This window comes from Schistocerca serialis, chromosome 10 (genome assembly GCF_023864345.2).
Source record: "Schistocerca serialis cubense isolate TAMUIC-IGC-003099 chromosome 10, iqSchSeri2.2, whole genome shotgun sequence".
Lineage (NCBI taxonomy): Eukaryota > Metazoa > Arthropoda > Insecta > Orthoptera > Acrididae > Schistocerca > Schistocerca serialis.
Genome location: NC_064647.1, coordinates 151,149,691 through 151,166,811, shown reverse-complemented (window position 1 = coordinate 151,166,811; position 17,121 = coordinate 151,149,691). Strand labels below are relative to the sequence as shown.

Genomic DNA, 17,121 nt, shown 5'->3' with positions numbered 1-17,121 from the left:
TCTTCATTTACATCCACATGGATACCCTGCAAATAACATTTAAGTGCCTGGCAGAAGGTTCATCGAACCACCTTCACAATTCTCTATTATTCCAATCTCGTATAGCACGCGGAAAGAACCAACACCTATATCTTTCTGTACGAGCTCTGATTTTCCTTATTTTATAGTGGTGATAGTTTCTCCATGTGTAGGTAGGTGTCAACAAAATATTTTCGCTTTCTGAGGAGAAAGTTGGTGATTGGAATTTCATGATAAGGTTTCGTCGCAACGAAAAACGCCTTTCTTTTAAAGATGTCCAGCCCAAATCGTGTATCGTTTCTGTGACACTCTCTCCCATATTTCGCGATAATACAAAACGTACTACACTTCCTTGAACTTTTTCGATGTACTCCGTCAGCTCTATCTGGTAAGGATCGCACACAGCGCAGCAGTATTGTAAAAGAGGACGGACAAGCGTAGTGTAGGCAGTCTCTTTAGTATATCTGTTTCATTTTCTAACTGTGCTTTCAATAAAACGCAGTCTTTGGTTAGCCTTCCCCACAACCTTTTCTATGTGTTCCTTCCAATTTAAGTAGTTCGTAATTATAATACCTAGGAATTTAGTTGAATTTACGGCTTTTAGATTATACTGATTTATCGTGTAACCGATGTTCAACCGATTCCTTTTAGCACTCAAGAGGATGACCTCACACTTTTCGTTATTTAGGGTCAATTGCGAATTTTCGCACCATTCAGATGTCTTTTCTAAATATTTTGCAATTTGTTTTGATCTTCTGATGAGTTTATAGTCGATAAACGACAGCGTCATCTGCCAACAACCCGAAGACGGCTGCTCAGGTTGTCTCCCAAATCGTTTATATAGATAAGGAACAGCAAAAGACCTGTAACTCTACCTTGGGGAATGCCAGAGATCGCTTCTGTTTTACTCGATGACTTTCCGTCAATTACGACAAACTATGAGCTCTCTGACAGGAAATCACAAATCCAGTCACATAACTCCTTGTGAGACGATATTCCATGAGCACGCAACTTCACTAGAAGCAGCTTGTGTGGTACAGTGTCAAAAGCCTTCCGGAAATCCAGAAATACGTAATCGATCTGAAATCCCTTGTCCATAGCACTCAACACTTCATGTGTTTCACAGGAACGATGTTTTCTAAACCCACGTCGACTGTGTGTCAATAGACATCTTCAAGAGTTTTCTCTTAAACATTCGAAACCATTTCTTTTCAGGAAACACTCATATTTTGCCAGCCCTGTACAATATGACATTGTCAAGAAATTCCCCACTACTCTTGTGATGAGACACTATTAGGTTATTTAACTTCGTGGTACGCATTCTTTCACATTCATACCTTTATAAAGAGACCTACGGTCCATTACAACAAGTGACAATTTCGCTCAAGTTTTACTGCAGTTTCCTGTGACGGTGCAACAACGATGCTTTCCTGTCCTAATAACATCGTCGCCAGCAGGAATTTATTATCTTCTCTGCCTGAAATTATTGCTTTAGTATGAAGCTCGAATGTTATGCTGAAAGTAATATAATCTGGAGAAGAGACGTCAGTTTTGCCAGTAAGTAAGAAGTGGAGGTCAACACTCACGAGGAACGGTGGTGGGGGCTGTGCGGGTAGTTGCTGCCGAATCCGACCACGTAGCTGTACCCGGTGTCTCCCAGAATGTAGCCCATCTGCTCCTGGACCATCTGCTTGTTCACGTCTGCGTTGATGTTCAGCTTGGCAGCCTGAGGTGGAGATAGAAATTACACTGCGATTAGGGCCACGGTATAGTTGGATTTCCAGTGCTCAAATATACCTTTACGGGCAAAGAGGGATTGTAAAACTACATAGTATGTATTACAACCAATAACTGCATGCTATCTGTAATGGTTATTCAAATACTTGATTAAAACAAGGACCAACAGACCGCAACGAATGACCATATTAAGTAGTCATACATACTACAGTGACCTACCTTGGGCCGACTCACTTTTCTAATCTCCACCACAGAGACACACTATATGTTGTTGTTGTTGTGGTCTTCAGTCCTAAGACTGGTTTGATGCAGCTCTCCATGCTACTCTATCCTGTGCAAGCTTCTTCATCTCCCAGTACCTACCGCAACCTACATCCTTCTGCATCTGCTTAGTGTATTCGTCTTTTGGTCTCCCCCTACGATTTTTACCCTCCACCCTGCCCTCCAATACTAAATTGGTGATCCCTTGATGCCTCAGAATATGTCCTACCAACCGATCCATTCTTCTAGTCAAGTTGTGCCACAAACCTCTTCTCCCCAATCCTATTCAACACTTCCTCATTAGTTATGTGATCCACCCATCTAATCTTCAGCATTCTTCTGTAGCACCACATTTCGAAAGCTTCTATTCTCTTCTTGTCCAAACCATTTATCGTCAATGTTTCACTTCCATACATGGCTACACTCCATACAAATACTTTCAGAAATGACTTCCTGACATTTAAATCTATACTCGATGTTAACAAATTTCTCTTCTTCTGGAACGCTTTCCTTGCCATTGCCCGTCTACATTTTATATCCTCTCTACTTCGACCATCATCAGTTATTTTGCTCCCCAAATAGCAAAACTCCTTAACTACTTTAAGTGTCTCATTTCCTTATCTAATACTCTCAGCATCACCCGATTTAATTCGACTACATTCCATTATCCTCGTTTTGCTTTTGTTGATGTTCATCTTATATATTCCTTTCAAGACATTGTTCATTCCGTTCAGCTGCTCTTCCAGGTCCTTTGCCGTCTCTGACAGAATTACAATGTCATCGGCGAACCTCAAAGTTTTTATTTGTTCTCCATGGATTTTAATACCTACTCCGAATTTTTCTTTTGTTTCCTTCACTGCTTGCTCAATGTACAGATTGATTAACATAGGGGATAGGCTACAGCCCTGTCTCACTCCCTTCCCAACCACTGCTTCCCTTTCATGCCCCTCGATTCTTATAACTGCCATCTGGTTTCTGTACAAATTGTAAATAGCCTTTCCCTCCCTGTATTTTACCCCTGCCACATTCAGAATTTGAAAGAGAGTATTCCAGTCAACATTGTCAAAAGCTTTCTCTAAGTCTACAAATGATAGAAACGTAGGTTTGCCCTTCCTTAATCTAGCTTGTAAGATAATTCGTAGGGTCAGTATTGCCTCACGTGTTCCAACATTTCTACGGAATCCAAACTGATCTTCCAAGAGGTCGGCTTCTACTAGTTTTTCCATTCTTCTGTAAGGAATTCGCGTTAGTATTTTGCAGCTGTGACTTATTAAACTGATAGTTCGGTAATTTTCACATCTGTCAACACCTGCTTTCTTTGGGATTGGAATTATTATATTCTTCTTGAAGTCTGAGGGTATTTCGCCTGTTTCGTACATCTTGCTCACCAGATGGTACTGTTTTGTGAGGACTGGCTCTCCCAAGGCCATCAGTAGTTCCAATGGAATGTTGTCTACTCCGGGGGCCTTGTTTCGACTCAGGTCTTTCAGTGCTCTGTAAAACTCTTCACGCAGTATCGTATCTCGCATTTCATCTTCATCTACATCCTCTTCCATTTCCATAATATTGTCCTCAAGTACATCGTCCTTGTATAGACCCTCTATATACTCCTTCCACCTTTCTGCTTTCCCTACTTTGCTTAGAACTGGGTTTCCATCTGCGCTCTTGATATTCATACAAGTGGCTCTCTTTTCTCCAAAGGTCGCTTTAATTTTCCTGTAGGCAGTATGTATCTTACCCTTTGTGAGATAAGCCTCTACATCCTTACATTTGTCCTCTAGCCATCCCTGCTTAGCCATTCTGCACTTCCTGTCGATCTCATTTTTGAGACGTTTGTATTCATTTTTGCCTGCTTCATTTACTGCATTTTTATACTTTCTCCTTTCATCAATTAAATTCAGTATCTCTTCTGTTACCCAAGGATTTCTACTAGCCCTCGTCTTTTTACCTACTTGATCCTCTGCTGGCTTCACTATTTCATTCCTCAAAGCTACCCATTCTTCTTCTACTGTATTTCTTTCCCGCATTCCTGTCAATTGTTCCCTTATGCTCTCCCTGAAACTCTGTACAACCTCTGGTTCTTTCAGTTTATCGAGGTCCCATCTCCTTAAATTCCTACCTTTTTGCAGTTTCTTCAGTTTTAATCTACAGGTCATAACCAATAAATTGTGGTCAGGTTCCACATCTTCCGCTGGAAATGTCTTACAATTTAAAACCTGGTTCCTAAATATCTGGCTTACCATTAGATAATGTATCTTCAACCTGTCAGTATCTCCAGGCTTCTTCAATGTATACAGCCTTCGTTTATGATTCTTGAACCAAGTGTTAGCTATGATTAAGTTGTGCTCTGCGCAAAATTCTACCAGGCGGCTTCCTCTTTCATTTCTTAGCCCCAATCAATATTCACCTACTACGTTTCCTTCTAATAACACCAAAATTTTATAGATAATGCAAGTATCTGATGTCTTAATCTTATATAATTACTTCTGTGACTCCTGGTCTCTGATTTTACTTGTTTACACCACTTGTTTAGACCGAGTGTCAGGAGTCCCAATACCATCTGTGTCCTGTGGTTGACCACAATGTTTGTTTGTCAAGTTTAATGTAGCATCCTATTTGAGACGTTGATAATAATGGTCATTTGAGTAGGGATACAGAGAAACCACGTACTAGCACTTGGCTGCATCGTGTGCTTGGCCACAATGAGTACGTGAGTGTGTGCAGGGTCATATTTGTGGTATTGATGGTATTAGTAAAGAGAGAATGGGTGGGGCGAAGCAGCTAGTCTGAACTTAGATAACACTGTCTACAAGGTGACTATTCCACGTGCATGTTCACACGTCGTGTGTGTGTGTGTGTGTGTGTGTGTGTGTGTGTGTGTGTGCATGTCTGGTGTGTGTGTGTGTGTGTGTGTGTGTGTGTGTGTGTGTGTAGAGTAGTGTCATGTTTGTGGCATTGATGATGATGATAAGAGAATGGAGAGGGAGAAACACTGTGCCAACACACAATCTATTGTCCTCTAACCGGAAAGGTGGCTTATGTTAGGAAATATGAATAGATGGTTCAAACCTGATGAATTATCATTCTATAAACAAGGGAATCAGTACATAAAAACTGCGTAATTCCTACAGCATGGCCGATTATACAGAGGGGTTCAAAAAAATGTATCCACTGTTTAAAAGTCCATAACTTGCAAACTAATTGACGGAGTTGTTTCAGTTTTGGTGAAAGTGTAGCTTAAAGTCGAACTTACAGATATCGCTGTAGGTGTTCGAAATGGTCACCATTATCATCCACACACAAACGATGCCGCCGAACTGCTGCACGAACTACTGATTGCAACGTGTTCAGTTGGATATTTGCACAAGAATGTACGATGGATTCTCGAAGTTCATCCAATGTGCGTGGCTTTTGTCGAAAAACGACATCTTTTAGTGTTTCGAAGACAGCAAAGTGGAAATGCTACATCCGACGATTGCTACACGCAATGAACAAGGACGACTCAGATCGTAGAATGGAGTGCTGCGAGTGGTTTACTAACATGGTGCGCAACGATGAAGTGTTTGCAGACATGATTGTGTGGTCTGATGAGGCACAGTTCAAACTTAGTGGTACAGTAAATCGCCACAATTGCATCTACAGGGCCGCCGAAAATTCGAACGTCCATGTAGACAAAGCCGTGAATTTGCCATGAGTAAATGTGTGGTGTGGGTTGTCTTACCGGTGCTTGATTGAGCCATTCTTCTTTGACGGCACAGTTACTGGTGAGGTGTACTTTCAGAAGCTTCAGACATCCATTTTACCTGCCATCCGAGACTTTTATGGAGACCGAAGAGTTTACTTTCAACAAGATGGTTCCCCAGCCCACTACCAAAATCTGTTAGGGCGTATCTCGACGAAAATCTACCAGGAAGATGGATAGGCCGTTGAGGTGCAGTGGAGTATCCACCACGTTCCCCAGACCTAACTGCTCTGGACTTTTACCTGTGGGGTACACTAAAGGACGTCGTTTATCGACAAAAGTCACGCACTTTGGATGAAACACGTTGCAGTCAGAAGTTCATGCTGCAGTCCGGCGGCATCGTTTGTGTGTGGATGGTAATGGTGACCATTTCGAACACCTACAGCGATATCTTTAAGTTGGACTTTAAGCTACACTTTCACCAAAACTGAAACAACTCCGTCAATTAGTTTGCAAGTTATGGACTTTCAAACAGTGGATACTTTTTTGTGGACCCCTCTGTTTAAGTAACTCAATTATATATACACTCCTGGAAATTGAAATAAGAACACCGTGAATTCATTGTCCCAGGAAGGGGAAACTTTATTGACACATTCCTGGGGTCAGATACATCACATGATCACACTGACAGAACCACAGGCACATAGACACAGGCAACAGAGCATGCACAATGTCGGCACTAGTACTGTGTATATCCACCTTTCGCAGCAATGCAGGCTGCTATTCTCCCATGGAGACGATCGTAGAGACGCTGGATGTAGTCCTGTGGAACGGCTTGCCATGCCATTTCCACCTGGCGCCTCAGTTGGACCAGCGTTCGTGCTGGACGTGCAGACCGCGTGAGACGACGCTTCATCCAGTCCCAAACATGCTCAATGGGGGACAGATCCGGAGATCTTGCTGGCCAGGGTAGTTGACTTACACCTTCTAGAGCACGTTGGGTGGCACGGGATACATGCGGACGTGCATTGTCCTGTTGGAACAGCAAGTTCCCTTGCCGGTCTAGGAATGCTAGAACGATGGGTTCGATGACGGTTTGGATGTACCGTGCACTATTCAGTGTCCCCTCGACGATCACCAGTGGTGTACGGCCAGTGTAGGAGATCGCTCCCCACACCATGATGCCGGGTGTTGGCCCTGTGTGCCTCCGTCGTATGCAGTCCTGATTGTGGCGCTCACCTGCACGGCGCCAAACACGCATACGACCATCATTGGCACCAAGGCAGAAGCGACTCTCATCGCTGAAGACGACACGTCTCCATTCGTCCCTCCATTCACGCCTGTCGCGACACCACTGGAGGCGGGCTGCACGATGTTGGGGCGTGAGCGGAAGATGGCCTAACGGTGTGCGGGACCGTAGCCCAGCTTCATGGAGACGGTTGCGAATGGTCTTCGCCGATACCCCAGGAGCAACAGTGTCCCTAATTTGCTGGGAAGTGGCGGTGCGGTCCCCTACGGCACTGCGTAGGATCCTACGGTCTTGGCGTGCATCCGTGCGTCGCTGCGGTCCGGTCCCAGCTCGACGGGCACGTGCACCTTCCGCCGACCACTGGCGACAACATCGATGTACTGTGGAGACCTCACGCCCTACGTGTTGAGCAATTCGGCGGTACGTCCACCCGGCCTCCCGCATGCCCACTATACGCCCTCGCTCAAAGTCCGTCAACTGCACATACGGTTCACGTCCACGCTGTCGCGGCATGCTACCAGTGTTAAAGACTGCGATGGAGCTCCATATGCCACGGCAAACTGGCTGACACTGACGGCGGCGGTGCACAAATGCTGCGCAGCTAGCGCCATTCGACGGTCAACACCGCGGTTCCTGGTGTGTCCGCTGTGCCGTGCGTGTGATCATTGGTTGTACAGCCCTCTCGCAGTGTCCGGAGCAAGTATGGTGGGTCTGACACACCGGTGTCAATGTGTTCTTTTTTCCATTTCCAGGAGTGTATATTGGTAGATGATTGTTGCAGTGTTTGTGTGTTTATGAGTTGCGGTTTTTCATATGATTTGTCAAGCCAATGGCAGCACGGAATCTCTTGCCGCAATTGTCACAAGTGTATCTGGCTCCTGAGGCAGGAGCAGTGGTAGCATTGCGAAGCTTTTTCTGCCTTAATCTAACAAGCCTTCATCATGCTTCGACATTCCAGATGATATACCATCACGCCACTCTGGTCTCATGCTAGCTCGTGCCTCCCATCTGTTTCTGTCGATTCCAAAGCTCTCCATATCTCGTTTACAGGAGTCCTTTGACCTCAATACAGGACGTCCTACAGGTCTTTTATCTATAGAGATCTCTCCGAGCATCACCTCAAGTGGTAATCTATCAGAATCCATACGGTGAACGTGTCCCAGCCAGCGGAGTCGTCTCTGCTTCAAGATAGCTGAAATACTGTTGCAGTTAGTTTTAGATAGCACTGCTTCGTTGGTCACTCGGTCCTTCCACGTTACTCCGAGGATGGATCTCAGGCACCGCATGGGGAAAGTTTAAGGCGATATTCTTGTTTGGCATAGGTAGTCCATGTTTCCGATGCATACAAAAGGATGCTGAGGACGCAAGTTTGATATACAAGAATTTTGGTGGTCAATTAACGATATATCAGGAGAAAATGGTGTAATGATATAGAAGCTGTAAATAGGTCTCATATTGCAATGGTGGATACATGTGGCAATTAAATAAATACATGACTAATGTAAATACTAATAGAGCACAATGAACATCAACATCAAGTAAGTAGACAAGGTGTACCACAAGGATCAATCTTGGGTCTTATTATGTTTCTAATCTCTTTCGTTAATGCTCAGGACAGTGTGAGTGGTTAGTGTAAAGAGGAACGAATTCATCTCTAAAGATCTTGTGTCGCTGGAGCATAATTAATTTCCCCACCATTCCTAATCAACAAACGCGTTCTCCTGGGCAGGTGGTCGCAGCCGGAACTCACCTGCAGGCAGGTGAAGAGCACGTTGGCGACGAGCCTCATGTTGCCCCAGTCGCCGATGACGAGCAGTCCCTTGGGCGTGCGCTGCTGCTCCTTGGCCATGTGCCAGCAGTGGTACTCCAGCTGCGTCTTGTACTCCTGGTTCCCCGTCATGTCGGCCAGCAGTGCCTGCAATGTCAGCACTCTATGACAGCAACTTGCTCCTACTCTGCGGGAGAACTCAATACATTCAACCGCCCTACAGGTTTACCAGTGCATTGTACTGACGCTACTGAAGATCTGCCCGTGCAGATACGGCGCACAGGATGATTCTGTATTGGAGAATTACGCTGAAGCGCCAAAGAAACTGGTACAGGCATGCGTATTCAAATACAAAAGTACGTAAACAGGCAGAATATGGCGCTGCGGTCGGCAACGCCTATTTTAGACAACAAGCGTCTTGTGCAGTTGTTAGATAGGTTACTACATCTACATGTACATTCATACTCAGCCAGCCACCCAACGGTGTGTGGCGGAGGGCACTTTACGTGCCACTGTCATTAACTCCCTTTCCTGTTCCACTCGCGTATGGTTCGCGGGAAGGACGACTGCCGGAATGCCTCCATGCACGCTCTAATCTCTCTAATTTTACATTCGTGATCTCCTCGGGAGGTATAAGTAGGGAGAAGCAATATATTCGATACCTCATCTAGAAACGCACCCTCTCGAAACCTGGGAAGCAAGCTACACCGCGATGCAGAGCGCCTCTCTTGCAGAGTCTGCCACTTGAGTTAGCTAAACATCTCCGTAACGCTATTACCAAATAACCCTGTGACGAAACGCGCCGCTCTTCCTTGGATCTTCTCTATCTCCCCTGCCAACCCGATCTGGTACGGATCCCACACTCATGAGCAATACTCAAGTATAGGTCGAACGAGTGTTTTGTAAGCCACCTCCTGTGTTGATGGACTACATTTTCTAAGCACTCTTCCAATGAATCTCAACCCGGTACCCGCCTTACCAACAGTTAATTTTATATGATCATTCCACTTCAAATCGTTCCGCACGCATACTCCCGGATATTTTGCAGAAGTAACTGCTACCAGTATTTGTTCCGCTATCATATAATCATACAATAAAGGATCCTTCTTTCTATGTATTCGCAATACATTTCATTTGTCTGTGTTAAGCGTCAGTTTCCACTCCCTGCACCAAGTGCCTATCCACTGCAGAACTTCCTGCAATTCGCTGCAATTTTCTAATGCTGCCATTTCTCTGTATACTACAGCATCATCCGCGAAAAACCGCATGGAACTTCCAACACTATCTACTAGGACAGTTATATATATTTTGAAAAGCAATGGTCCCATAACACTCCCCTGTGGCACGCCAGAGGTTACTTAAACGTCTGTACGCGTCTCTCCATTGAGAACAACATGCTGTGTTCTGTTTGCAAAAAACTCTTCAATCCAGCCATACAGCTGGACTGATATTCCGTAGGCTCTTGCTCTGTTTATCAGACGGCAGTGCGAAACTGTATCGAACACCTTCCGGAAGTCAAGGAAAATGGCATCTACCTGGGAGCCTGTGTCTAATATTTTCTGGGTCTCATGAACAAATAAAGCGAGTTGGGTCTCGCTGTTTCCGGAATCCACGTTGATTCCTACTGCTGCTACAACGGTAGGTTGATAAAATTTAAGCGAGTTTGAAAGTGGTGTTATTGTTGGCACACGAGCTGTGGGACACAGCACCTCTAAGGTAGGGATAAAGTTGGGATTTTGCCGTACGAGCTTTCCACAAGTGTACCGTGAATATCAGGAATTCGACAAAACATCAAATCTCAGACACCGCTGCGACCGGAGAAAGACCCTGCGAGAACGACACCATCGACGAGAAAATAGTTCAATGTGACAGAGATGCAGCCCTTCTGCAAATTGCTGCAGATGTCAATGCTGGGCCATCAACAAGTGTCAGCGTGCAACAATTCAACGAAAATTCATCGATGCGACCTTTAATAGCCGAAGGCCTACTCCTACATTGTTGATGACTGCACGATCTATTTGTAGCATCGTACCCAGGGATGAGTGCGGTCCTCTCGTTTGAAGCAGAGTGGAAGGTCTAAACCAGAGGCTCAGACGGCTCCGCGACGGTATCGGATGCGAATTTCTCCAGCTCCGCAACCGGGTGCAGAATTGAATGGTTCCCCTTAATAGGCCAGGCGTGTGCACAGGAAGCGGCTACTAGCGTAGCGGAGTACCTGTGGTGTGCACATGGGGCTTTTTTTAGGTTAGAGAACCCTTCCCTTGGGAACAAAGACGATTTGCTTGTTAAATCGGCCATAGCGACCTCAGAGAATCTTGGTCCTCGCAGATCAGAGTTAGGAAAGATTAACGCTCCAGGAGCTTCCAAGGAAAGGTCCCAAAATTAGTATCGCTTACTAAAGGTTATAATGCATAGATAGTATTGGGAACAGAAACCTGGTCAAAACCAGACGTCAATGACAACGAAATCAGTTCAGATTGGAATGTTTATCTTAAGGGTAGGGTAGTCACCTAGTGGTGACGGCGTTTTTATTCCAATAAAAATTTGGTAAAATCTAGCGAGGTTATCACGGATTCCTAATCTGAATTTATCTGGGTGAAATTAAGTACGAAAGAACGGTCAAAAATGGTGATCGGATGCTTTTATAGATCACCTGGGTCAGGGTGTAGAGCGCTTCGGGCACAACTTGCAGAATATCATTAGGAATTTTCCTGATCATGCCGTTGTAATAGGGACGACTTCAACTTGCCAAATATAGATTGATAGTGTTATGCCATCAAAACTGGTGCCAGAGACAGGGATTCGTGAGTCATTGTTCTGGGTGTACGGTCCAAAATTGCATTGACTAGATAGTTAGAGAAACAACTCGTGATGGTAACGTCTTAGTCCTCCTGGCAACAAACAGACCTGAACTTATCAAATTAGATAACGCAGAGAAAAGTATCATGGATCATAAGACAGTGACAGCATCTATGACGAGGGGTCCTGTAAGGAATGTTAAGGAAGGTAGGAAAATATATTTGGCCTGCAGGGGTGACAGGATACAAATTTCAGAATATCTCAACAGTCAGCATCAAATATTCGGTAATGAGGACGAAGATGTGGGGAACAAATGGAAAAATTTCAAAGGCATTGTTCAATATGCCCTAGACACGCACTGAATAAGCAGGCGCCAAACTTTTGCTGTAACTAACTACGAGTGTTGTACCGAGTAAGAGCGAGGCAACATGTGCCGGGACGGTGGAGTCCGATGACGATAATTATTCTTCGCAGTTAACAATGCCTCGGAAGGTGATTTGTCTAACAACTCACTCGACGATTTGAAGGGTACAGTATAACGAGTGAAAATCATTTGTTGTGTTGAACAGTGCCTTGGTGACTGGTCGAGTGAAATTTTTAACATATTGTAATGCCGTGAAACATTATATTGTGTCTTGATCCGGTGCTCCGAACACATTTAGCTTCCGCGGAATTTGATTTAATGAATGGACGTAGTCAGGCTTTTACTTGACGCTTCTTTATGACCGCTAAACTTCAACGAATAAAAATCAAGTGGCATCCCACATTTTTGTAAAAATGGTCCAAATGGCTCTGAGCACTATGGGACTTAACTTCTGAGGTCATCAGTCCCCTAGAACTTAGAACTACTTAAACCTAACTAACCTAAGGACATCACACACATCCATGCCCGAGGCAGGATTCGAAACTGTGACCGTAGCAGTCGCACGGTTCCAGACTGTAGCGCCTAGAACCGCTCAGCCACTCCGGCCGGCCCACATTTTTACAACCTAATTTCGTAGTACTGGATTTTCTCACACACTGCAATTTAGCAGAGTTTGTTGTTTCCATGTCGTATTCTGAGCCTATACGGAGAGGAAGCCAGTCTGTACGCGATCTGCGAGACAACTTTAGAATACGCGAGGTAAGCAAACCAAGTCAGTGATTCTAGGGAAGTGAAAACACATCTCATAAACAGTAGTATTGTTAGAACCACGAGTTCCTGCAAGTTGGGTAAGGTGGGTAGGGCATCTTATTAAAACTGCCTTGTAGTGGATAGCCAGGCGTACATTATAAAAATAATCCACCGTCGCCTTTTCCTAACATTACAAGGCGTCAAATATAAATACTATGTAGGTCTTCTGGCAGTACTTCTAGAACCATCCCACCACGTATTTCGCTTCGTGACATTTGATAGTTTCCGAACTAGAGTTATTTATTTCAGACTCATATGTCTGCAGACCCCCATAATGCCTGAATATTTGATTCGTCATCATCCATCATTTCGTCTTTACTGACAGCCTAGAATGATAATCATCGCGTGTTGTATAGTTAAATTGATCATACTCAATAACCTTAACAAACTGCAATCAAACACAGCCTTTCATAAAATATTTTCGGTGTTCCTAATTTGGACACTCGGCTACATCGCATTTGTCAGGAAAACCTGGCGCCCACCAAATACCCATATCACGTAGATATCTCCCATGCTAGATACTTCAAAACTGCCAAAGTAGGCATGATCTCCTTCTAACCAAGCCTTCTGAAATCAGTTACAAAAACTGGAACAAAATTCCTCGTAAATAGGTCCTGACCTAATATGTCATAACGTTCAAGCAAATAAAACTGGTGAAATTACAGAACTGGTATGGATTAAATCTCATTCTGGCATAGTTATGTGGTAAAAGTAGAGCGACTGGCGAGAGATGCAGTCAGCAGAGGAAGACACGTGGACAAAAAAGTAGTAAACACATACTACTTCCCGAAAATAAAACAGCAATTCAGTCGTGACAGAAAGAATGGAACGAAAGCCTAAGTAGGAAAGGTAAAATCTACGCTGGTTTACAGCTACGGTTTGCATATTCCAGACAAGCAAGCAAACAACAGCGTCTATTCTGAGAATGCATCTTAATCATAGATCTGGCCCATCCACTTACAAAAAGGCACCATTTTGGAGACACCCTACTGCCACCGTGATGGCAATTGGTGATGTGACTTGTCACAGCCTCAAGTTTTTAAAACTAGATTATGAGAAGCAGGACTATATGCTTGTAGTCGAAGCGTATTCCGTCATCTTTCTTTATCATCCGATTTTAGATCCATCACAATATATTCAATTTTATAATGATCTCTGTAATTTATGTTTAGTTTTTGAAAATTTTGTGAAATTCCGACCAGTCTGAACTGTCAGAAGACGAATACATTTTTTACTAAGCATTTTTTTTTAGAAATCTTGATTTCTTCTATACAACTGACAATATTTTAAAGAGGTGCTTCAAAGGGATTTGCTTTTAATTATTTTCTACACTTATTTGTACGTTATGCAAGCATCAGCGACGTTTGGCATTGCTTTGCATGCTATATTTAACTGGTTGAAGCATGCGTGGCAGTTTAGATTCGTGCTATTTTTATATATAATAAGTTGTTGTGGTGCAGCAAAACGAGAGGTTTATTGTGTTTTGTTATAACTTCGGTCATTTGGTTCTCATCTCTTAATATATTAATTAGTAATGTACCTTCTTGTACATTTACTGTCGAGCCTGAAGACGGTTATTGCATAGGCGAAACCACTAATACTATTCAAAATGCTGTTGGATCAAGACAATTAAATAAGAATTATGTACGTCATGATCGCTCTCTATACGATCACATTACGGAAAATTAAGCTGAAATTTTGTTATTGTTAGTATTACTGCGGTGCTGCGCGCGTAATTAATATACAAGCGAGTCAGTTCACTTACGAAGGTGCCGATGGTCTTCTGGTCCCAGCTGAGGGAGCTGACGAACTGCAGGTTGAACTCCTGGATGAGGGCGTACACACGCTGCAGGTACGTCTGGTCGTTGGTGGCCTTGTAGAGCCACGTGTAGCCCCACACCAGCTCGTCGTCGTAGCTGCTAGACCTGCCAAGCGGAAGAAAACACGTCCAGAAAAAATTATTACTCACATCCGGAGAAATCACTCACCATCCAACACCGCCCCTGCCGTTGATAATGTCCTAAACTGAGCTGGAAAGAGAACTCAAAAGTTTCTTCCCGTACGCCATATCCCGCTGAAGCCACTCAGTGGTGATCAGACTCCGTGGAGCTGCCAAATCGGTGACTGACATGTCTTATGGAAAATTCAAATGCTTCCACTGGGTTTGTATGGGTTGGTTTAGCTGCCCACTCGAAGTGCGGTTGGGTGTTCGCCAAATGGGGAACGCATCAGAACCGCAGTGTGGTCAGGGATGATGCCCTCTTGGAAGACGAGAAAGTCCACAGCTGGCTCATCATGAAGATGTACAAAGTAGGGCGTCATTTGGTGACAGAGACAGCTAAAATAAGTACGAGAGGCTTTCAATAAGTCATACAACATTTATTTTTCTCAGCCGGCTTCCATTGTCGAACATAGTGGAATATTCCCACTTAAGCCTCTGTACTCTCATAAAGGTAGCGCTGTACTTAGCCTACAAAATGTTGTCTGAGGCGTATGTGCGTTCCCAACATAGAAATGTCGTTGAGCACAGATTTTGGCAGAAAACCGGAACAACAGCCGGCCGGAGTGGCCGAGCGGTACTAGGCAACACAGTCTGGAACTGCAAGACCACTACGGTCTCAGGTTCGAATCCTGCCTCGGGCATGGATGTGTGTGATGTCCTTAGGTTAGTTAGGTTTAAGTAGTTCTAAGTTCCTCAAAACGAGGATAATGGAATGTAGTCGAATTAAGTCGGGTGATGCTGAGGAAATTAAATTAGGAAATGAGACACTTAAAGTAGTAAAGGAGTTTTGCTATTTGGGGAGCAAAATAACTGATGACGGTCGAAGTAGAGAGGATATAAAATGTAGACTGGCAATGGGAAGGAAAGCGTTTCTGAAGAAGAAAAATTTTTTAACATAGAGTATAGATTTAAATGTCAGGAAGTCGTTTCTGAAAGTATTTGTATGGAGTGTAGCCATGTATGGAAGTGAAACGTGGACAATAAATAGTTTAGACAAGAATAGAATAGAAGCTTTCGAAATGTGGTGCTACAGAAGAATGCTGAAGATTAGATGGGTAGATCACATAACTAATGAGGAGGTATTGAATAGAACTGGGGAGAAGAGGAGCTTGTGGCATAACTTGACTAGAAGAAGGGATCGGTAGGTAGGACATGTTCTGAGACATCAAGGGATCAACAATTTAGTATTGGAGGGCAGCGTGGAGGATAAAAATCGTAGAGGGAGACCAAGAGATGAATACACTAAGCAGATTCAGAAGGATGTAGGCTGCAGTAGGTACTGGGAGATGAAGAAGCTTGCACAGGATAGAGTAGCATGGAGAGCTGCATCAAACCAGTCTCAGGACTGAAGACCACAACAACAACAAGTTCTAGGGGACTGATGACCTCAGCAGTCAAGTCCCATAGTGCTCAGAGCCATTCGAACCATTTGGACCGGAACAATATGTATATTAAGAGGAGCTTCCAGAATTTCTACGGAGATTTGGCAGTGAACAAAAGCACGATGAGTCACTGACCGAGGCGCCTGCCATCATCGCAACAAGGTTGCGAAGACCTGTCCGAATTCCCGCGTGCAGCCTGTGACTCCTGCAGTGTTGGAACGTGCGGACAGTCTCATTGGAGGCGTTTGGCGGTTCACCACCACACACGTCGCTGCTCAATTGGACATCACTGTTAGTGTTGCTGACACACAAGTTCACTAGTTGAGGCAAGCAAAAGTGTGTGCCCGCTGGGTTTATCGCCACCTGACACAAGACGAGAAAGAGCAAAGAAGGACCATTGTGTGGAAGCAGTACATGGATGATTGGGAGGTTATAGACGCACAAGACGTTGCCTTCGACGTCGATCAGTAGACCACACGGGCATACAGGCTTTCTCATTAAGGATCTCTCATTAATGGGAGATTATTTTGAAAACTGGGGTATTGTAGGTAAAAGAATGGAGAATAATATGGTATATTGGATTTCTGAATGAAACCAACCTTCTTTATGATAAAAAATGTGTTCCATGAATTACTGAATGCCCCACGTCATGTGATACATATTCAGAATAATTTGAATTACTGCACCCAAGACCAGTTACGAAAAACACCCCCGAAAAATCTTTGTGCCTCCTTGAGCGTGGACTGCACTCTCCACACACTGCAAGTTAAACGCCCCATTGGGCTGTCTGAACTTTAGAGGCAAACTCGCGACCCGTCGTACCACGCTACACGCCGGCACTCACTTACTGGCCACTTTCCTTGTTTTTTGACCCATCGAAAACGCGCAGTTTTGTATGCCCCTGTGATGAACGCCCATTTGTGATAAACTACTGGCCATTAAAATTGCTACACCAAGAAGAAATGCAGATGATAAAAAGGTATTCATTGGACAAATATATTATCCTACAACTGACATGTTATTACATTTTCACGCAATTTGGGTGAATA

The 17,121-nt window shown here is 44.1% G+C and overlaps 1 protein-coding gene across 1 annotated transcript in view; it reads right to left on the bottom strand.

Moving 5' to 3' along the window:
- The window catches only part of LOC126424536 (uncharacterized), a 49,727-nt gene that overhangs the window by 5,249 nt on the left and 27,357 nt on the right, over positions 1-17,121 (bottom strand). The window contains exons 5-7 of the mRNA XM_050087274.1: positions 14,454-14,613; positions 8,698-8,862; positions 1,605-1,744 (exon numbers count right to left, since the gene is read on the bottom strand). Of these exons, the coding sequence (XP_049943231.1) occupies positions 1,605-1,744; positions 8,698-8,862; positions 14,454-14,613 (465 nt within the window). The remainder of the gene's footprint in view (positions 1-1,604; positions 1,745-8,697; positions 8,863-14,453; positions 14,614-17,121) is intronic.